Genomic DNA, 23,363 nt, shown 5'->3' on the forward strand with positions numbered 1-23,363 from the left:
AATTCTTCAAAATACTTTAAAGGAATGGCATTTTGTCTTATATGATAAACCCTACCATCTGTCATGAAATACAACATGATGTATTCTTTCAAGTAGGTATGGTAAACCATCTGTACAGATTCTAGTTGATTCAATCTCTCAGGAGTTGCTCCAATACCTGGTTCACTCAAGGAAGTTGGATCATCGGTAGTGTTGTGTACTCTTCTTTCATCAGCACTTCCCAATCCAGTTTTATCTCTAGCTTCCTTTCCAGTAACTACTCTTGCTTCAAAACCACTTGGAATAGTCTTCAAAGATTGAGTCTGTTTTGCTTTAGTGAATCCTGGTAGGAGTGTTTTAGATTTATTTTCTGATATCAAGTTAACTTGAGCACTGTCAGAGGTTACTTGCTTCTTCTGAATATCAGAACTTACAATTTCTTGACTCTGAACAACTTGAGCCATGTCAGAGGTTGTTTTAAGAACTTTTCTTGAAGTCAGAGCAAGATCATCTTTTCCATCAGTAATTTCTTCTTCCTCAGGAGGTACATAAGGCTTGATAGGTTCACCAACCTTTTCTTTACCCTTGGATCTTGGATCTATCTGTGGTTGTGATCTAGCCAAAGTTTCTTCAGTATGTATCCTTTCTTTGATCACAATGCCTTTAGGTTTTGGAAGTAACTTTTTACCAGAAGCTTCAGATTTAGATGTGACTTTCTCTGATTTAAGTCTGGCTTCTTCTTCCTTTAAACTTTCCAAGTCCATCCCTGGATTTTCTTGAAGAAATAACTGTCTTGACATTTCCTCATCAAGATCTAGAAGTTCATCAGAACTTATCCTTTTACCAGCAGCAGAACTTATTCTTTTCCCAGTATCAGAACTTGTTCTGTGACTAGCTTGTCTTGATGTAAACCTTCTACCTTGACTATGACCACTACCCATTCCAGAGTTTCCTTGGTCATCTTTTCCATCATCCTTTCCTTGCAGTGACTTGTTGGTTTTGCATTTGGACTTAATTACCTTCTCCCCCTTTTTGGCATCAGCAGGTAATAAAAGAGAGATAAGTAGTTCCACTGAGGTCTGGATTTCAGTAAGTTGCGATTGCTGAGAAACTTGATTTGTCAGAATTTGATCAATCTGAGCTTGTTGCTTCTCTTGAGTTTTCTCAATATAAGCAACCCTGTCAATGGTAGGTTGGAAGAACTTTTTCTTATCAATTTTCCAAACTTGTTCCTGTTTGATAAAGTTCTCCTGAATCTTGTGTAGCTCTGCATGAGTGTTGGAATGAAGACCTTATAGATGTTTAGTACTCAATGCAGTGACTCTAAGCTGGGTTTTAAAATCATCAGAATGTAACATTTCATCAGCTTTAGTCAAGTGCTCAGCAAGATGTAAAGCATTTGGAACATATGAAACTGAGTTCCATTCCTTAGTCCACTCCTGACCTGCAGGAGTTTCACTCCAAGGTACTGGTGCATCCCTGATAACAAACTCCTTTACCAGTTCAGACTTAGGAAGAATCAGTGGAGGAGTATGTCCTGAAGGACCTGCTTCATCAGCATCTACAGTAGTAGTAGCCTCACCAGTATCTCCAACATTTGCAGCATCAGAACTTAGAGAATCAGTATCTTCTGATAAGACAACTGTGTGAGTAGCAATGGAGGCTTCAACATCCTCTAATTGCTGATCTGATACAAAGTTCTGATCAACAGCCATATCCTGATGCTCACCTAAAATCTGATCATCAGCATCTTGATGCAGAGAAGGTGTTAGTGATAACTCAGGAGTTTGAACAGCATCAGTAACAGGTGTTGTGGAAGGATTATTTGCTGTTGGAGCTTCTAAGAAAAGTATTTCAGGCACAACCAGGTTCTGAATATCAATTTCAGCACTTGTGCCTGGATCAACAAGAGACATAGAAGGTGAATTAGCCTTATCAGATACAGGTTCCTGAGATGGAGTTGATGGAGAAGAAGTGACTGGAGCAAATTCCTTGTCTTGTGAGATCAGAGATTCCTGATCCTCTTCCTTAGCTGCTTCCTCCTCATCATCTGAAACTGGCCTTTGTGCCCTCTGTTTCTTGTACTTCCTTGTTGATTTGGATTCCTTGGGAGTTTCAGGAACCGTCATACGTCTAAGCCTCTTGAGAAGCCTAGAACCCCCAATTGCAGAATCCGTCTGAGAAGTTGCCTTCTCAGCTTCATTTACCACAGGTTCTGAAGAGGGAATATGATCCTCAGAATCTGATTCATCTCTCAAAGTAATGCTTCTCCTCTTTTGAGGTGTTTGAGGAACAGTCTTTGTTCTCTTTGGCTTAGAGGATGTAGGCTTCACAGTAGGTGCTGAAGAAGAAGGTTGAGCAGTCTGTGAAGTGGAGAGATAGGATTTGAGATAAGTTCTGAGGGTAGGTTGAGTAGAATGAGAGGTAGGTACTGAAGTTGATGGATTTTGGTTATGGTGAGTTGGTTGAACATTTGAGTAAACAGATTTGTAAGTAGCAGGATCAGCATTTACCAGAATCTGTTTCACAGACTGAGGAATCTGTAATTGTCTCACCATTGATTTCTTTGTGTCAGCATTTATCAGGTCGTTAAAGTACCTTTTTGTAACCTTAAAAGGTGGGGTTTGAGTGCTGACTAACTGGGGTTCAGCAGTACAATACGTATAAATAAGTTGACAGAATCTAGCAAAATAAACAACATCTCGATCCTCTGTCATCCTATCCCCAATAAAACCAATTATTCCAGTTGCAAAATCAAAATGAGTTTGATGGATAATAGCATACCCGATGTGCTGACTCAGAATTGGGATGGCATAAAAATTTGAACACTTGTTGCCAAAAGCCTTGGTGATGCAATCGAAGAAGAAACTCCATTCTCTTCTGATATTAGCCCGTTTCAACTGTCCAAGTTTCGTCAGACTCTTTTCATATCCCAAATCAGTCATTAACCCCCGAAGTTCTGATTCCTCTGGTATAGAGAAGGTACAATCTTCTGGAAGATGTAATGCTCTTCGTACTGTACCAGGAGTGACTACATAGGATGAATCACCCACTTGGAAGATAATACTGGGAGTTCCTCGTTTACCACCATCATCAAAAACTCCAGTCCTCCAGAACCGCAGAACTTGTTGACTTGAAAATAATTCAGGCTGAGTTAAGGCGTACCCAACCTCACTATGTGCAAGAAGATCTTGCACAAAATGCAATTCAGATGGAGCTTCAGCATGATCAAGAATTGCAGCATAGTTGTTTGGAACAAACTTTGCTCCATCAATGATTAAATCCTTTGGTGCCATGTGAAAAAATATTGAAATTCAAGTATGCCTGTTAGGTGTTTGAGATAATGTCTGTATGAAAAACCAACGTGAGAAAGAATGAGAAAGAGAGTAAAAGTAAGAAGAGAGATAAAGTATAAAGAAAATAAAAGATTAAAGAAATCTTCTCTCTGTTGTTCTTATACTCTGAAAAAAAATGTTACCGTTGGACACCTGTCAGACATGCAGTAATAACGGATAGTTACTGGGCTCGAGAAAACAGGAATGATTACTTATCCAGTTGCCTTGTTTCAAGGAAAAACCATTTCAGTTATCAAGAGACACAGTTTTAATTCAAAATTTAAACCGTTAGCACTGATTGAATTATTTTTCACTGCAACATTAATATTCTGAAAATGAATCATGTTAAAAATGACCGAGATAATTTCGATGAATAAGTGCTGACAAAGAATCAGAACTTAAATAAAGACAAAATTTAAATGGTCATCAGAATATCAAGCAGGATTTAACAACACAAGATAAAATAACTCAGAGACAAAATCTTGAAGTAAAAACAGTTTTCATTAATATATCAAGTCAATACATATATGAAATAGAAATTACATCAATACAAGATTTTCCCTAAACTTCTAATCCTAACGTCAACAGCTTTAGTCCTAGCTAAGAAGCCTGACAAAGCTGAGGATGAAGAAGAACAGGAAGAAGACGAGATTAAGTCATCTTCCTCTTCCTATCTTCGACAAACAAGATGGCGAGTCGTATGATTCGCTCTTGCTGACGGATACGACGAAGGTGAAGATCTCTTCGAATGGCCACCAGATCACGTTTGATAACCTCTGGAAATTGAATCCAGAGATTGTGAGGGATGTTGGTGATAGGGTAGGGAGTTGGAATTCCATTCAAAAAGACATGCACAGTCTCATCACCGTAATTGTAGAACCAGCCAAATTCAGCCATTTGTGATAGTAAATGAAGAACAAGACTGAATTTGTGATACAAGTGTGATGAGAAGACTAATGTGAAGTGGCTGTGTATATAGGCAAGAGAATGCCAAGAGACGCAAAGATATTTAATGCTGACAGGTAGAATTAATTCTACCTCGTCTCCCTAGACTTTGAAAAAGAATAACAGTCATTGGAAAGAGGAATCATGGTCTAGACCGCACAAGACACAAGAAACAGTGGACTGTTCAAGTACAAAACCATTAATCCTAATCATAGTGACTATTAATCTTCCACTTCAACATATGCGAGTACAAACTGAGACTGTTATTAAATTTCATTCAAAGATAAGCCAAGTAAAGGATTAGACTGAGAAATCAGAACTTAGACCTATACCAGAACTTAACAGTCATCAGAACATAATTTCTTAACTCGAAAAAGGAATGCTCATCTTAGTAAATACTCATACAAGTTCTTAGTTATGAACGTCAGAACTTAATCATCAGAACGTGTAACTAGAACTTGTCCTCAGAATTTGTGCAAAAATGACACAATGACTGTTTATCTAAAATAACATAGACCACCACAGAAATTTTCATCATTCAGATGGAGTGATTAGTGTGTGCATTAAGCGAAATAACAGACAAAGAGTAAAGTCTGATCTACTTCAGTACATCTTAGAAATAAGTCATAATTAAAATTTTGCTAAAGAGCTGTCATTATCCTGAAACCTACTGATAAATGAGTTTATGCATGAGTCCACCTCAACTGTTTTTGTGCTAATTTTATGCATCTTTAAAATTCTCTTTTACAGTGGCTTCTCAGTGTAAGTGAGTCACGACTGCTTATCAGAATTTATGCTATTATCAGAGTATTTCTCCAGTAATCATAGAGTGTGAACAGTCACCAAGAAAAAATATTTTGCTTTTCTAATGCATATTTACTTAATACCAGCTATGCACTTGGGTCGTCCCATTCACATTTTTACTCTTGATCTCAAATGAGTACCTGATATTATTCTTTGATTCTTGTTCTTCTTCTTTTGATAAGTGAGGTTTATCAGCACTTAGTACATTCAGCAGTTTTACTAGAATCAGAACTTAGACAGATGAGTAGCATTATTCTAATTTGGGACTTAGTAATAAGATGAATAAAGTAAACTAAACTAAGCTCAAGTATCAGAATTTGCTTGTGTCATAAGATTTCCACAGAAATAATTACTTCTTTCATGGGATCATTTGTTTATTGAAGACTAGTAGGTCAGTATCGAGCACAATTATCCTCATAGGATTGAATAGTTACTGAAACAGACATATCACTTATCAGAGTTTAGAAACATATATCAGACAACAGTCAGTACTTAAAGACATTTATCAATTAATGCACATAATATACAAAGAGATTAATTCTGTAAATACTGATCATAAAGTCTGATAACATAGAACAAGTTTAAGCAGATTTAGAGAAAGAACCTGAAATCATTCCAAGTTCATTTACCAATTTTGAAAAGGTAGCTTCACACAGTGGTTTTGTGAAGATATCTGCTACTTGTTAATCTGTGGGAACAAAATGCAATTCCACTGTACCTTCATCCACATGTTCCCTGATGAAATGGTACCTGATGCTGATGTGCTTTGTCATAGAGTGTTGAACTGGATTACCTGTCATAGCAATAGCACTTTGATTATCACAGTAAATAGGGATTTTGAAATATGTTAACCCATAATCCAGTAACTGATTCTTCATCCAGAGAATCTGTGCACAGCAGCTTCCTGCAACAATATACTCTGCTTCTGCAGTTGATGTGGAAATTGACTTTTGTTTCTTGCTATACCAAGAAACCAACCTGCCTCCAAGAAACTGGCAGCTACCACTTGTGCTTTTCCTGTCAATTTTGCAACCTGCAAAATCTGCATCTGAGTAACCTATTAATTTAAAATCTGATTCTCTAGGATACCATAATCCTAGATCAGTTGTTCCTTTAAGATACTTAAAGATTCTTTTTACAGCTGTTAAGTGAGGTTCTCTTGGATCTGCTTGAAATCTTGCACAAAGACAGGTAGCAAACATGATATCTGGTCTACTAGCAGTTAGATAGAGAAGTGAGCCAATCATACCTCTGTAATCAGTAATATCTACTGAATTACCAGTATCCTTATCCAGTTTTGTTGCAGTGGCCATGGGAGTGGATGCACTTGAACAGTCTTGCATTCCAAATTTCTTCAGCAAGTTTCCGGTGTACTTAGATTGACAAATAAAAGTTCCTTCTTCACTCTGCTTGACTTGAAGGCCCAGAAAATAACTAAGTTCTCCCATCATACTCATCTGATATCTTGACTGCATTAGGTTGGCAAACTTTTTGCAAAGTTTGTCATTTGGAGACCCAAAAATAATATCATCAACATAAATCTGAATCAAAAGTAAGTCCTTGCCATGGTTGAGATAAAACAGTGTTTTGTCAATAGTTCCTCTGTTGAATCCACTTTCCAGAAGAAACTGAGCTAAAGTCTCATACCATGCTCTAGGAGCTTGCTTAAGTCCATAAAGTGCTTTATCAAGCCTGTAGACATAATCTGGATGTTTGGAATCTACAAAGCCTGGAGGTTGTTCAACATATACTTCCTCTTCCAATTCTCCATTGAGAAAAGCACTTTTCACATCCATTTGAAAGACAGTAAACTTTTTGTGAGAAGCATAAGCCATGAATATCCTTATGGCTTCTAACCTAGCAACTGGCGCAAATGTTTCATCATAGTCAATTCACTCCTGTTGAGAATATCCTTTTGCAACCAGCCTTGCTTTGTTCCTTACAATTATGCCATCACTGTCAGTTTTGTTTCTGAATACCCACTTTGTACCAACAACCGATCTATTCTTAGGTCTTGGCACTAAGGTCCAGACTTTGTTTCTTTCAAATTCATTCAACTCTTCCTGCATTGCTTGCACCCAATCAGCATCTTGAAGAGCTTCTTCCACTTTCTTTGGCTCAGACTGAGAGAGAAAAGAATTGTAAAGACATTCATTCGAAGTACCTGTTCTAGTTCTGACACCTGCCTCAGGATTTCCAATTATCAAATCAGGTGTATGTGATTTTGTCCACTTCCTTGCAGATGGAAGATTTTCTCTAGAACTGGATGCTCCCCCATGATTCATGCTGTCTTCGGTTTCACTTTCTGATGCTCCCCCTGAAACTATGCTCTCTGAGTTGGATCCTTCAGTATTTAGCTTTTCAGTACTGTCAGTACTTGACTTATCAGAACTTGACGAATCAGAATTTGAAGAGCCAGATGTATGTTCTGATGCTTCTTGAGATGTGATAATATCTTGAGTATGCTCCCCCTGCATTGGTGCATCTTCCTTTGACGTAGTCACCACAGTTTCAATAACATCAGAGTTTAATCCATCAGAATTTACAGTATCAGGACTTAGACTGTCAGGACTTGAGGTATCAGAATATGAATCTTCATTTTCAAATCTCAGCTGATCATGATCAATGCAATCTTCAAGTCCAGTGATCTTCTTGTCATCAAAAGAGACATTGATAGATTCCATGACCACTTTTGTTCTTAAATTATAGACTCTGAAGTCTTTTGTAGAAAGTGGATATCCAACAAAGATTCCTTCATCAGCTTTTAGATCAAACTTGGATAGCTGTTCAGGATGAGTCTTGAGAACAAAACACTTACATCCAAATACATGAAAGTATTTGAGATTTGGCTTCTTGTTCTTCACCATCTCATATGGTGTTTTTCCATGCTTGTTAATGAGTGTTGCATTTTGAGTAAAACAAGCAGTCTGCACAGCTTCAGCCCAGAAATAGGTTGGAAGCTTTGCTTCTTCAAGCATTGTTCGTGCAGCTTCAATGAGAGTTCTATTCTTCCTTTCAACAACTCCATATTGCTGTGGAGTTCCAGGAGCAGAAAATTCCTGCTCTATTCCATGATTTTTGCAGAACTCTTCCATTATCAGATTCTTGAATTCAGTGCCATTATCACTCCTCAAAATTTTCACAGAATCTTTGATCAATTTATCCAGATGTTTGACATGATCAATCAGGATAGATGCAGTTTCACTTTTTGTGTGCAAGAAATACACCCATGTGTATCTGGTGAACTCATCTACTATGACCAATGCATATTTCTTCTTTGCAATAGACATGACATTCACTGGACCAAATAGATCAATATGAAGTAGATAATAAGGCTCAAGAATTGATGATTCAGTCTTGCTCTTGAACGAAGATTTTCTTTGTTTAGCCTTCTGACATGAGTCACAAAGACCATCAGGAACAAACACTGATTTTGGCAGTCCTCTCACAAGATCTTTCTTGATCAGTTCATTTATCTTGTTGAAGTTTAAATGAGAGAGTTTCTTGTGCCAATTCCAGCTTTCTTCAGTTGAGGCTCTACTTACTAAACAGATTGCAGAACCATCAGAACTTGTTGAAAGCTTAGCTTCATAAATGTTACCACGCCTGAATCCCTTCAGAACAATTTTTCCTTTAGATTTACTAACTATTTCACAATGTTCTGCAAAGAAATCAACATGATAACCTCTGTCACAGATTTGACTTATACTCAGTAAGTTGTGTTTAAGTCCTGAGATCAGAGCTACATCTTTAATGATGACATTCCCAAGATTGATATTGCCATATCCCAAAGTTTTTCCAATATTGCCATCTCCATAAGAAACACTTGGGCCAGCTTTCTCCACAAAGTCTGATAGCAGGGCCTTATTTCCAGTCATATGTCCTGAACATCCACTGTCCAGAACTAAAATATTTTTCCTGTTGCCCTGCAATCAAAAAGACCACTAATTATTAGTTTTAAGGACCCAGACTTGCTTGGATCCTTTGGCCTTTTTAGGTTTGTTAACATTTGCAGCGGATTTAGCATCAGATTTTATGTTAACAGTTTTCTCATCAGAACTTATACTACCAGACTTTGAATCAGAACTTACACTAGAAGGAACAACAGAAACTTTCTTTAAAGAAGGTTTTATTTGATAATAATCATAGTACAAACTATGATATTCCTTACAAGTATAAATGGAATGCCATAAACTACCACAATGAAAACAAGGATTTTGTGGTTTGTATCTAACAGACTGACTCTTAACTCCTGATTTTGAAGATAAGGAGTTAATATTCTTATTTTTCCTGCAAAAAGAAGCCAGATGGTTAGAACTTCCACAGTTATGACACGCTTTCCTAGGAGCATCAGGAACAGATTTATAGTTATTGCTTTTATTCACACCTTCCTTTCCATTCCTGTTTTTCCTAGGTGATTTTACCTTGTTTGCATTCTTAACATCTTTCAGCTTATGCTTAAGCTGCTTCTTTGTCATTAAGCCTATGTTAACTTCAGCTGTCTTTTCCTGTTTTAGTTTGTCAGAAGCTAATTCCTTTTTAACTTCTGATTTCTCATTTTCAGATTTTTCAGTTACAAACTTAACAGGTTTTAACTTCAGCTTTTGCTTATCAACAGACTTAATTTCTACAGTTCCTTTTTCATTTTTATTTTCTCCATAACCTAAGCCCTCTTTCCAGTTTCCACTGCTTAGCAAATTTTGAGTTGTTTTGCCAGAGTTAGTCCAAGTTCTGATAATCTCTCTCTCCTTTTCTAACTCAGTTTTTAGAGATTCATTCATTTTTAGCACTTCATCCCTAACATAAAAAGCATCATCTCTATCCTGCTGAGTTTGATGGAACATGACTAACTCTTTTTCTAAGAAATCATTTCTTTTCCTAAAAGCAAGATTTTCAGAAGTTAATCTTTCACATGTTAAAGTTTGATCTCTATAACTAACAAACATGGTTTTAAGATATCTTCTCAACTCATTAATATCATCAGTATGAAAAGCATAAGTAGTCTGAGGTACCTTTGTTTCAGCAGCTTCAGAACTGCTCTCAGAACTTGATTTATCAGCATTTGCCATCAATGCATAGTTCTCCTCACTTTCAGAGTCTGAGGTGTCTGTCCAGCTTTTCTGCTTTGTGACAAGAGCTTTGCCTTTGTCACTCTTGGTCTTCTTGCAATCAGGAGATATGTGGCCTTTCTCACCACAATTATAACATTTAACATTAGCGTAATCTCCTCTGTCAGACTTTCCTCCTCTTCCTTCAGATCTTCTGAAATTCTTCTTATCAGAACTTATGCCTTTCCTGGAAAACTTCTTTCCCTTCCTGAACTTCCTGTATGCAATCTTTGTGATTCCTTTCACCATAAGAGCACACAGCTTCATCATCTCCTCATCAGCATCAGTTTCAGGCAAGCTTTCAGAATCTGAGTCATCATCACTCTCAGAACTTGATGACTCAGTATCAGACTTTATGATAAGAGCTTTACCCTTGTCTTTCTTTGAGGAAGGTGGTTTAGGGGATTCCTCTTCAGCCTTGAGAGCAACTGTCCTTGACTTTCCTCCTTTCCTCTTGCTTCTTTGTTCCATCTCAAGTTCATGAGTCTTGAGCATTCCATAGATTTCATCAAGAGTTGTTTCATCAAGATTGTAGTTGTCTCTTATTGTTGTTGCCTTCAAATCCCAACATTCAGGAAGAGCTAACAGGAATTTAAGGTTTGTATCTTCAAGATCATACTCCATATTTACTAATGACAAGTCATTCAAGAGTTTGACAAATCTATCATATACATCAGTCAATGACTCATTAGTCCTAGAGTCAAAGTGTTCATACTCTTGAGTGAGTATTGTCTTCCTGTTCTTCTTAACTATTTCAGTTCCTTGACACCTTGTCTCCAGTGCATCCCATATCTCCTTAGCAGTCTTGCAGTTGATTACCCTGTTTGACATTACATTATCAATGGCACTATGCAATAAGTGTCGTACCTTGGCATCCTTAGCAATAGATGCTATATCTTCAGCAGTGTAATCACTCTTTTCCTTTGGTACGGTCTTTGCTGCTTCACCTGCAACTACAACAGCGAGCTTGGTAGGTTTGTGAGGCCCTTCCTTGATTCTATCAAGGTATTCTGGATCTGTTGCTTCCAGAAACATGGTCATCCTTACCTTCCATATGGGATATTCAGATGGTCTCAATATGGGAACTCTGATAGTCTCATATCGACTCTGAGTTGATGTCTTTGATGATTCCTCAGTTTTGGTAGGCTTAGTTGGAGTTTCTGTGTCAGACATGATTGTGTTTGGATCTTTAACTGTATGTGTGTTAACAGAAGGCTCTGATACCACTTGTTAGGTCACACTTTCACTGTAGAGGGGGTGAATACAGTGTTTATTACAATCAAATCAAACTTCAAGAACTTATGTAACAGAAAACAAACTTTATTGAAACAATAAACTCTGTTACAATCTGGAACTGTTATCTCTCAGTGATGAACAAAATATCACGAGAGCTGCTAGGGTTACAGTAAATAATATTCTCGATAATGATAACACTTATAGTGTAAACCCTATGTCTGTGTTTATATATTACACAGTTACAAGATAATCGCTAATTGATATGGAATATAATTCTGCTTCCTAATATATATCAATCAGATATCTTTTCTTCCAAGTATTCCATTCTTCACGGAATTCCTTCTTCATGCATATCTCTTCTTATGTTTATCTTGATCTTCTTAACTTCAATCAGCTATTGTCCTTATCTGATCGTCCTTCAGCACTTAAGTTCTGATATCTATCTCCTGATAACATAAGTACTGATATCCCTTAAGTTCTGTCGTCCAGTATAAGTACTGATCAGTTAAGTACTGATTTGTTCTGTTCAAATAAGATCTGAAATCTAAACATAAAACATATTAGCCATGACATTATCAAATATATCTAACAGGTATGATATGTTAAGATCAGATTATGCATTTTAACATGTTATTTTATGTTAATTGAGCATGGTGGATGGTTATGGTTTATGACCTTAGGTTAATGGTTTTGGTTTATTAAATACGTCTTGCATGTCGTTTAATCTTGTAATTATTAAATCTCGAATGTAACTCGAGTTCTTCTTGTAAGTTCATTAGATTAGTTTTCATATTTCATTCTTGTAATGTACATGAAGAAATGAAGATTTGAAGATCAAGGGTAATCCCACACGGAGGCCATCCAAGGAAGCAATACAAGAAAGAAGACATGTAATAATTAGTCTGTATTTATTTTCCACCTTAGATTGACCTAGATCTTTGTCATTAGCTTAATAAAGATCACATAGGATGAAGCCATAACCAACCACATTTATTTATTGCACTTTATATATATATGCGCATATGATGAATGTATGTGTATAGTAGTTTATAAAGATGCATGCTTAATTAGATTAAGGATGTGTGTATTAATTACGACACCCATACCATGCTTGCTAAACAAGATAAAATCTGTAATGATTCAAGATTTTAATCAACAAACGATTATGAGATTCTCGTGTTTATGAAACACAGAATAAAATATAATTTTCTTTGTTTCTAACATGGGGCGATTTTGTCAAAAGCGAGTTCATTGAACTTGTAAGGTTGTGGATTTTAAGCGAGACCATTGTGACTCCCTCACTACCTGAAAATCAAACCATTGACGAATATTGATTTGAAGTATTTTATTCAAGAAAAATTTGGGAATCTCTTTATGATGGGATCATGATCGTTTTAAAATTAACAAAACTCTAAAATTAATATTAAGTTGATCAGATGCCTTTCAATGAGTCCAATGCGTTAACCCCTAGATCGACCAAGAGTGGGTTCGCCAAAGCGAAGTACTCCTATCTATCGTGGGAGATGTGTTGAAGTATATTGATACTTTTTGACTATTGGGTTTGACTTAACTAAGTTATCACAATAGGATTGTGAACTTAGAGGCATAGAGTTTGACGAGATTTATTAGATAAATATGAACAAATGTTGTTCCACCAAGCTATCCAAGAGTTATATAGTTGATATAATTGATATAATTGACAAATGTTGTAACGCCCCCAAATCCGGGGTCAAAGGATTTGGTCGTCACTATGAAACCTCAATCCAAATTAACCTGTTAAATCAATAAATAAATGCAGCGGAAGATATTTATCATCTATGACCCCAATTAATCCAAGATCTTTTAAGGTTACAGTTCTAGAAACAAGATGTCCAAATTCCACAAATAAATTTTCACTTTCTTTTAAAACTCTTTTCAACAAATTCCAATTCATTACTAACCCGCTAGTATAACTTCGAAAAGAAGTATACTAGGCCCAACTATAAAATAACACAATTATAATATCATATACTATAAACAACTTTACATAACATAACTTACACTAGTTCGCAAACCCTGGACCAACCACCTTTCAAAAGCTTCTCTTTTTTTTTTCTCGAATTACGCAGCTAAAGAGCGCAAGCTAATCCTCACTGGAGGTTAAATTTAAAACAGGAAAGTATGAGCGGAAGAAATGCTCAGCAAGATCATTATAGCATATATAGGGTCGTTTTGATATAAAATCGACATATGCATCAGAGCATAACATTTTAAAATCATAATTGCTGAATCATAAAATTTTAGTTGAGGAGCCCAAGAATTGGTTCCTTAATTGTGTTCAAAACCATTTTGATATTTTTGAGTGAAATGCTTCAGCAATACTTTTAATCTTGACGAGAATAAAACTCGTAAAACCGTGTTTACAGAAATATCGTAAACAACAATAACATGAAACAATGATTATGGATTGAATCATAAAACTTTACTCAAAACCGAACTCTTGAAGTTAATACTTATTTTGCTGTCATATCAAATTAGATATCAATACGAACTTTGATGCTCACAACATCCCATACTGAAGTCAACATCAATCATCTATACTAATACCACTTTTGATATTTAACAACAACGTAAGTATCAGCATAAATCAGAATCTGAATCAAAACTGCATTTTACCATTATTCCAAAACAAAAACAGTTGATAAATCATTTATTCTATGAATAACAAAAATGATATGATAATTTAGATTGGGATCATTCTCCGACGGACGTACTATCACATGCTGATCAGCCCGTGTGATAGCACTGAGTCATGATTCGTAGAAACATGACCCCAAAAACACGAGTACTCAAATAAAAGGCAATATACCTGCCTGTGGCAAAAATTGTGTCATAATATTCCATATGACACTTAGAAATAGCCCTCCGCTGGACCGTCCGTCCCGGTCACTTACGCAATTATGATCCAATCTTAAAACCTTTTATTGAAAAGGGGTCATAATAATAGACACCCAAAATAATTTTATTCCCCCAGTTACTTGGGCAGGAATACTCGCAACCAAATCATCTTTCTCATCAAAATCCAAAATATTTATAAATCCAGTAATTTGATAAGTAAAAATATTTAACTATTCAGAACATAGAATAACAGAGAGTACTTGCATAATAAGCATTTAATTCAGCGATATGTAAAACATTTATCTATTCTGAACTGAAAATAGGGAAAGTAATACTCGCATAATAAGATTCAAAATAAATATCACTTGAACAATAAGTGATGATAGGGATACTTGCCTTTGGGATTTAGCAGTTAGTCACACTCGGAAAAACACATCTATTCTGACATTCTATCTCAAAACATCACCGCCTTTATTCTACTAATCCTTTGGCGTGCTGCTCATGCAGTGCTGCAACCTAATATTCCATACTATTCAACTCTAGCCTTTATCCATTTCATCTGGTCCTGATCGTCTTGAAAGACTCGTATCTATAATTAAAAGATACAAATTTAATCGTCTAAACGATAATCACTCGACGAACTGCGCGTCAACACCCTATCGTATACCCATACGATAGCCCACACATAATTATAACAGTTAAACATAAGGATCCAAACTCACATACGCACGTAATTCATATAGCACATAAACACATAATTCACGTATCACATAATTCATATAACATATGACTCGGTTCGCCAAAAGGTTCGACTCGATACGTTTAGAACTAAAATCGGGTCAAAAATATGATTTATCAATAAAAAATCGAATAAGAATGATTCGTAAAACAAGCGACCTTTCGAAACAAAAGAATTTGGGTCTCGAAAGTATTTTTAATGAAAGAAGAATATTTTTCTGAGTCTAGAGGCGCTCGTTTCGTATTAAACGGACAAAATATTTATTCAATATCAATTTTTGAACATTTTTCGGAATTAAAACGGGTCTCCAATTGTTTTATAATTAAATAATAGGGCTCGAACACCCGAATCCTACTTTAAAATAATTTAATAATAATTATCGAGTTTTGAACATAATTTTAAATAATATTTTAAAGCTCAACTATTTTTCAGAATTTTTAAATCAAAATAATTAATTAAATCTAATTAAATAATCAATTAAAATTAATTAATAACTAATTAAATTAGTCAATCAATTAATATTTAAATTAATTAACTAATCAAATAATTAATTAAAAAATAAATAAATAAATTAATTAATTAAGATTTATTTTAAAATTAAAAATAATTTTTGAAATTAAAAATAAATAAATTTTGGAATTTAAAATAAATAACAACAATTCTTGAAAATAATTAAAAGGGGAAATACAATTTTTGAAAATGAAATAAAATTTTAATTTATTTTAAAATAAAAATTCTGTACAAACAGAATTCCGTCCATGAACATTCTGGGCAATTATCACTTTTGGACTTTGGTTGGAATTTTAAGGGTCTGTTTGGCTTGCGCATAAAAAGTAATTTATTCACTTATAAGTTCAGCGGTACTTTTTGGCCAACTTATAAATTGGATTTATAAGTTAAATGTTGGTAATAACATACTTTTTTCCAATTTTTTTTAATTTTTTCACTTTTTTATTAATTTTAATTTTAAAATATCTGTTTTTAAATATTTTTTTAAATTTTAAATTCACAAATTAAGTTAATTATATTTAAAACTTATTTTATTAATTTATTTAAGTAAAATAATTTTGAGTTTTAAGTAATATTATCCAAACACTTATATAACTTATGAGTATTTATCTACTTATCCCTTGTAAATCAATACTTATTACTTATAAGTCACTTATTAGTTGTAAGTCATAATTCGTTTTAAACTATAAGTTACTTATTTTAAAATTTCCAAAACGGACACTAGTTTTTCACTTGTAGTTTATTGTTGTTCTTTCAGCTATGGTTGTAAAAATCGGAAATCGGCATTAATCGGAAGAAGTACCGATTAACAATTAATTGGAAGAATTAATCGGAACAATAATCGGAGGTTTAATACCAATTTTTTAATATTATAAATAAACAATACAGATGTTATATGTACTGAAGAAAAAACAAGTTAGTTTCAGCCATCAATTAAATTCAAGAATAAGGTACAAAAATTTAATTTTTTTGTCATTCTAATTTTTTACCATCATGTCACTCCGCCGGCGATTCAATCTAGCCACCGTGACACGCTCTCTCTCCACCGTCTCCTCCGCCGCAGACCCATTTCTGAGCCACCCATCTCACACCCATCTCTCCTCCATAAAATCCAAAGAACAGCTCTTAAAATCCTTCACTGTTACTCCCCCTATTAAACCCTGGCCTCAAAATCTCTACCCTAAACGTCTCGTCTCCATCATCTCTTCTCAGCAAAATGTCGACCTTGCCCTCCAAATCTTTCACCATGCTGGTAATTATCATCCCCATTTTTACCATAATTATGATACTTATCTTGCTATTATTACTAAGCTTGCTCGAGCTCGAGCTTTTACAGAAATGGAGAATTTACTTTTAGATTTAAAGAAATTGGGTGTTAGGTGTGGGGAGAATTTGTTTATTATTGTTATTCGGAATTACGGGATTGCGAGTAGGCCTAAGCAGGCTCTTGAGATGTTTTTGAGGATTAAGGAGTTTGGTGTTGAGACGTCGGTGAGGTCGTTTAATACGTTGTTGAATGCTTTGATTCAGAATAAACAGTTTAAGTTAGTTCATTTGTTGTTTAAGAATTGTAAGAAGAAGTTTAATGTGGTTCCGAATGTGTTTACTTGTAATATTTTGTTGAAGGGGTTTTGTAAGAGTGGTGATGTTGAGGGTGCGGTTAAGGTGCTTGATGAGATGCCGGAAATGGGGATGGTTCCGAATGTGGTGACTTATACGACGATTTTAGGGGGGTTTGTGTCGAGAGGGGATATGGTTGGGGCGAAGAAGGTGTTTGATGAGATTATTGATCGCGGGTGGATTCCTGATGCGACTACTTATACGATTTTGATGGATGGGTTTTGTAAGACGGGGAAGTTGATTGATGCCGTTAAGGTGATGGATGAAATGGAGGAGAATGGGGTTGAACCGAATGATGTGACTTATGGAGTGATGATTGAAGCGTTTTGTTTGAATAAGAAATCAGGGGAAGCGGGTAATTTGCTTGAGGATATGCTCGAAAAGAAGTATGTTCCCGAATCAGTATTGTGTTGTAAATTAATAGATCTTTTGTGTGAGGAAGGGAAGGTTGAGGATGCTTGTGAATTGTGGAAGAAGTTGTTGAGAAAAAATGTTACACCTGACAATGCAATATCGAGTACACTTATATATTGGCTTTGTAAGAAAGATAAAATTTTGGAAGCAAAGAAGTTATTTGATGAGTTTGAGAAGAGTTCCTTTCCTAGTGTCTTGACTTATAATACACTCATCGCGGGGATGTGTGATAAGGGAGAATTGTGTGAGGCCGGGAGGTTGTGGGATGACATGGTAGAGAAAGGATGTAGTCCCAATTCATTTACTTATAATATGCTAATCAAAGGATTTTGTAAAGTTGGTAAAGCCAAGGATGGTATTAGAATACTGGAGGAGATGTTGGAAAAAGATTGTTTGCCGAATAAATCGACTTACTCTATCCTAGTTGAGGGACTTTATAACTCTGGACAGGAAGCAGAAGTTTCTCGGGTACTTGCTATCGCTGCTTCAAGTGTACAAGGAATTGATATAGGCACTTGGGAAATTATTGTAAGCAAGTCATTTTCTAATTTTGATTGGAAGGAAGAGGTTATTGATAGGTTATTGTTAGAATACAATACTGATATGTCCATCACTAATGGTTGAAGTGTAACTTTTAAACTTGTTTGCTGGCATTTAATTGCTAGTTCTTGTTTTCTTTAGCTGTGAATATTTTTGAGAACAAAGAGCTTCATATTAGCTTCTTAAGTGATTTGGATTATTAAGGTACTGTTGGAGAAACCTCAAAATTGTTCTAGCTTTCTGGGAAGCTTCTGCATCATTTTTAAACTATTCTCAGCATGTGCCGTGCTTCTGAATTTTACAAGGTCTAACATGAGTATAGACCCAATAGAGCTGAAATGATTTTGCACTTGATTTTCCTTTGTTGAAGCGGCTCATGGTTGTTGTCTGGGAGACTCGCTAAAATGATTTTGATCGATTGTGAGCAGAACGAGAGTTGCTATCCGTTGGTTATTTCAGGCAAGTGGGTTATTTGTTTTGGCTGTTTCATCTATCTTTATTCTTTGTAGATATTTTTGATAATTTCTTTGTTGTATTTCTTTATTGTGGTGTGTTTTTGTCTTCCTTTGCTCATGCCAATTTTAATTTGTATCATATCTAGGACTTGTCTTACATCTAATGACATTTGTCTGTTCATCCCTTTCTATCTGTTGCTTTATGAGTTCTGCTATGGCATAAAATATATTTGCAAACTTAATGCGAAGCTTGTTCTACAACATTATTGTTATTACCTAGATATGAGCGTTTTTCCTATTCTCTGTTGTCATACATTCTAACATGGCATTGGTAATTATAATTCACAGTGTTGGACTTCACTATGCAACTTGTTGAGATTGGAGTAGAAAATGACGTTGTCCTGGCACTTGTTGTTTTCTCCATCCAATACGTTTTAGTCAATTATGAATACTGGAAATACAAAGTGAAGGATGTTTGCTGGAAGGTGATGCTAAAGGTATCTCTCAGCTACTTTCTTGAATTGTTTCAGCACATTTATTATAAATGTTGTGCTCTTGTCTGCCTGCTACTGAGACTTTGCAACACGTAAGGCATTGTCATATCTGTTAATTGTTCTGTTACTTTTGTGGCTAGTAGATGATGCATGTTAAAAGGTTTAGGAATTTTCCGTGGTATGTTCAGGGTTGGCCCTATCTCCAGCCTCTTTTCTCCACCAACAAATTTTCTGCTTTTTGAGTCTTAATACAGCCTTTCTTGAACTCTATGGCCTTGTTCTCATTTTTGGCATGTATGACCTGTTCTTTCTACTTGGTTTTGATTCTAGTTGATCTAAACAGAAATTGTTTAGAAAATTTCCAAGGTCATTGGTTGTTTGTAGTTTAATTATGTTGTAAACACCTTGTTTTATACTATTGATATATGCTTAATGGTGTTCTTGATTATTTTCAAATAGTCAATTGTATGTATGGGGGTGTTTGGAACATATCATCTTTAATAATCAGAGGCGGGCGTTTGTTTTAAACAATGCATTATCTATAAAAATGTGCGGAGTCTAACATTATGGGAGACACTGGTTGGACTGATTTGTTGTTACTAGATAGCTAACCTCAGTATTCACAAGGTGTATGGGCGCATACTCTTAAATCTTTCCAGCAGCTGGGTTTCTCCCATCTGATATCTTATCTGGTCTAATTGCTTGACTTAAATATAACTGGCTAACACATTTAGTATTGAGGTTGTTTTGCATCTCTACTGTGAGTTGCTGCTCTACCAATGTGTAGAAAGGTATTGTGATAAGTATGTTATAGATTAAAGCAGTTAGCAGAATTTACTCTTGGTATCATCAATGGATACAGGTGCTTGAAGTAATAACGAAATGCACTTTGTCAATTCCGTACTCAACGAAGCTGGGTAAAGTTGTCAAGGATATCTTGCATTCTGATTCCTCTGTTCACAGTTCTCTCTTTCGAATTGTGTGTACAACTGCAGAAGCCCTAGAGGTCAGTGACATTTCTTAATTTGTTACTTATACTTTATATAACTGCACTTTGCATCCCATTACTATTTTCGGCGCGACAAATTGCACCATTTTCTTTAATTTTGTTAAAAAGGGGTATTTTAGGAAATTAAAATATTAAATTATTTTTAGATCTTTATTTAAGGTTTTTTACCCTCTAAACGATACATTCTGAAAAAATTTAAAGAACGAAAGTTGTAGGGAATGAAAAAATCTTCCCGAAATAAAAAGGTTCAAAATTAAAATATTTTTTTTATAATTCTTTTTAATAAATTCATTAAGTATATATTTAATTTAATTTTGGCTTCGTAAAATTTTTGATAATTTTTGAATGTTATTGTTTAGAAAAGATTTTTTTGTTCTCTACAACTTCTGTTCTTGAAATTTTTTCGAAAAGTATCATTTAGAGGGTCAAGAAGCTTAAATAATAATCTAATTAAAATTAAATATTTTAATTTCCTAAAATACCCCTGAGAATTTTAACAAATTTAACGAAAATGGAGCAATTTGTCGCGCCGAAAATAGTAAGGGGATGCAAAGTCCAATTAAATAAAGTATAGGTAAAAATTGCATTTTGGCCAAACTACGGGATGCATTTTGCAAATAACTCTTGATTTAGTTGTGTTTATTTAATTGAATAACATTTATGTTGGCATTTTCATTGTATGTGAATAATCTTATACGTTGACTAAGATTGCAGAAAGCGTTATGCAGAAAGCGTTATGGCATGAAGTCCTGAAGCCAAACAAGTAGATGTAAAGGTTACGGTACTATTGTCAATAATAGAAGGGGAAATGTCGGGGCTGCTACCCTTGTTAAGTTATTGTTGAAACTTATAGAAGATAGTGGTTGGAGAGCTGAAAGTAGTCGGTTGAAATCCAGTGCTTTTGGATAGCTTGAAAAAAAATTGTTTGTAGCATGAAAGCTCGACCACATATTGAGTCTCGGGTCAGATTGTTAAGGAAACAATATTGAAGAGACCTGTGATCCAAATTATAGCAGATATTGCTAGAATGAATTGGAAAAGTCTATTGTTTATGATAAGAGTATTTCTGCGGATTGGTTAAAGGTAATTTTAATCCGTCTCCATTAATTTCGAACAGGTTCTTTTAGAAGCTGGCAGGGGTTGTGTCAATTTAGCCAGAGTAGGAATTACATATTTATAGTGATAAATAGTAAAACCTTTGTTTTTCTGCATGATAGTGAATTTCAGGTCGTTAACTAATTAATTAAATTTTTTATGCTAAGTTGTTGACTAATTAATTTGTAGAGCTCATATGTAGATTATTGACTAACATAAAAATAAATTCATCGGTATTGTTACACACTTGACAAAACGAAATACAACTAAGCTACTAATAGAAATTAATTTAAAGTCAAACAATAAATGCCATAACATATGGTCTAGTTTTGTTGATATAAATGGTGGCGTGACCTGAACCTAATTATCAACTGGAGCCTAACTATCATCGGGGACTATATGTTCCCCGTAAGTGGATACATGAATCCAGTAATTCCAGTTACATGCTCATCAACTAAAAATATTACTCGCAAGTGTATCATCTAACTTAGTTCCAAGAAATTTCAAGTTACACCCAAGTAACTACAAAATTGAAAAACCAAATGAGACATTACTAGGGGGAGCACCACTGCAAATTGCTACTAAGATAAGCACAGTGACTGCTAATCTATATCCTCCAATGGGACATCACCCGCGAAAAGGAACTCGTCATTGTAGACTATCCCTTCCTTGAAGAACTCCTCTTGGAACACTTCTTGCATTTGCAACTCCCCCATTTGAACCATGTTTTGCTGAATTCCTGGCACAACCCCAGTCCATTAACTCGGTCCTAAGCCCAACTCACCATGAACCAAATCTAGACATTTGTCTTAAGGACCTGATTACCATTAAAATTCTTCATCTCCCAGTCCCCTTTAGAGATTATAACTTACCAGACTACCATTTTTCACCTCATTATTCTTTCTTTTGCTCGCCAGTCTGCCATCGTATTATAAGGTGCATATAGTCTTCACAGTAAATTTGACAAGAATTAAGCAAGCAAATATTTGGTAGAAAATTTTCTAACATTGTTCCCGTCTTTCCGGACATTAAAGTGACACATGGTTCCCGTCCTTCCAGACATTGAGGGAATTGGTTATATTGAAGGTGATAATACATCCGGGAGAGCTACACAAGCCATAATAGAATTCAACCAGAATGAGTAATCTTGCTTTAGTTATGTCTGACCATATCCTTATGGAACTATAATGAACTACGATCTTATATTCAACAAATCCTTCTACTCAGATTTCGTCCATAACTTGCCTACACAGTAGCTATTGAATAGATTGTAGCAGGGCTTATTTATTGTGCACCGGAATTACTCCCTACTATTACAACCAAAATCAAGAATATCTTTATATTACCGTTGCAAAACAATGACTTCCCAATGAAGCAGGACTCTAGCACACAAAAAGAAAGACCTCCAAGTTCTCCTTCGATAAGAACAAACAATATTACTCAAACTTATGTATGCACAAAGATAAGGCTTTGAACTTAGTCGGCTCTGGATTGGCCAGCTCTTGAAGACAAAATGATGCCAACAATGAGACCATACAAGGCTAGAGCTTCAGCGAAACTGAGAATAAGGATCATTCCAACAAAAAGCTTCGGCTGCTGTGCATTAGCCCTGCAAAGCACAATAAACTTTTGAGCCCAAATCAATTAAAGCAAACCAGAAAGCGTCTTTCCTTCCCCTGAATACCATACTAATGCAGGTTTTTCTTCTACTCGCCACATCGGCTATCCCTGTCTCCATATTAAACAACAGGTTTTGTGACTGCTACATGTTTGTACAACGTGTAGTATGCACAGAAGCTTACTTTGATACTAGTAACAAATTATTCACAATTTTTCTAGTTAACTATCCTTGCACTTTGCGGAGAGCTGCTGCTACTCATTCCCATTAATATCCCCAAAGAATTAGATATACTCATCACTAAGGATAATTTATTCACTTTAAAATCAAAAGAAAAAAAATACAGTACCAAACACCACCATCACCAACAATTCCAATTGCCATGCCAGCAGAAAGTCCAGCAAGACCACAAGCAAGCCCAGACGAGAGATGCGAATATCCATCAAAAAGATAGTACGACTTCGCCTTGGGATTAATTCATGTACTAATAATAACAGCAATAATCCACTTGTTCTATATTTTAGCATTTCCACTTTCTTTTTTATGTTCTTGTTGGTTGTTGCTGTAGGCTAGTGGTTATTTTTG

At 35.3% G+C, this 23,363-nt stretch overlaps 1 protein-coding gene across 5 annotated transcripts; it reads left to right on the forward strand.

The window, feature by feature from the left end:
- The first annotated feature begins 16,463 nt into the window (after nt 1–16,463).
- LOC141696732 (uncharacterized) lies at nt 16,464–21,138 on the forward strand. 5 transcript variants are annotated; one of them, XM_074500852.1, is made up of 4 exons: nt 16,464–18,566; nt 18,911–19,059; nt 19,919–20,062; nt 20,773–21,138. In XM_074500852.1, exon 1 carries the CDS (start codon nt 16,527–16,529, stop codon nt 18,189–18,191), a length of 1,665 nt encoding a protein of 554 aa, XP_074356953.1. In that variant the 5' UTR covers nt 16,464–16,526; the 3' UTR covers nt 18,192–18,566; nt 18,911–19,059; nt 19,919–20,062; nt 20,773–21,138. The 5 variants fall into 5 exon arrangements, with proteins under 5 accessions (XP_074356953.1, XP_074356955.1, XP_074356956.1 ...); XM_074500854.1 differs by having other exon boundaries at nt 20,780–21,138; XM_074500855.1 differs by having other exon boundaries at nt 20,794–21,138.
- Nucleotides 21,139–23,363: the final 2,225 nt, after the last annotated feature.

The sequence above is a fragment of the Apium graveolens genome, chromosome 11 (assembly GCF_009905375.1).
Source record: "Apium graveolens cultivar Ventura chromosome 11, ASM990537v1, whole genome shotgun sequence".
NCBI lineage: Eukaryota > Viridiplantae > Streptophyta > Magnoliopsida > Apiales > Apiaceae > Apium > Apium graveolens.

Coding starts and splice junctions, on each gene's coding strand:
- LOC141696732 (XM_074500852.1), top strand. CDS start 16,527: ATGTCACTCCGCCGGCGATTCAATCTAGCCACCGTGACACGCTCTCTC.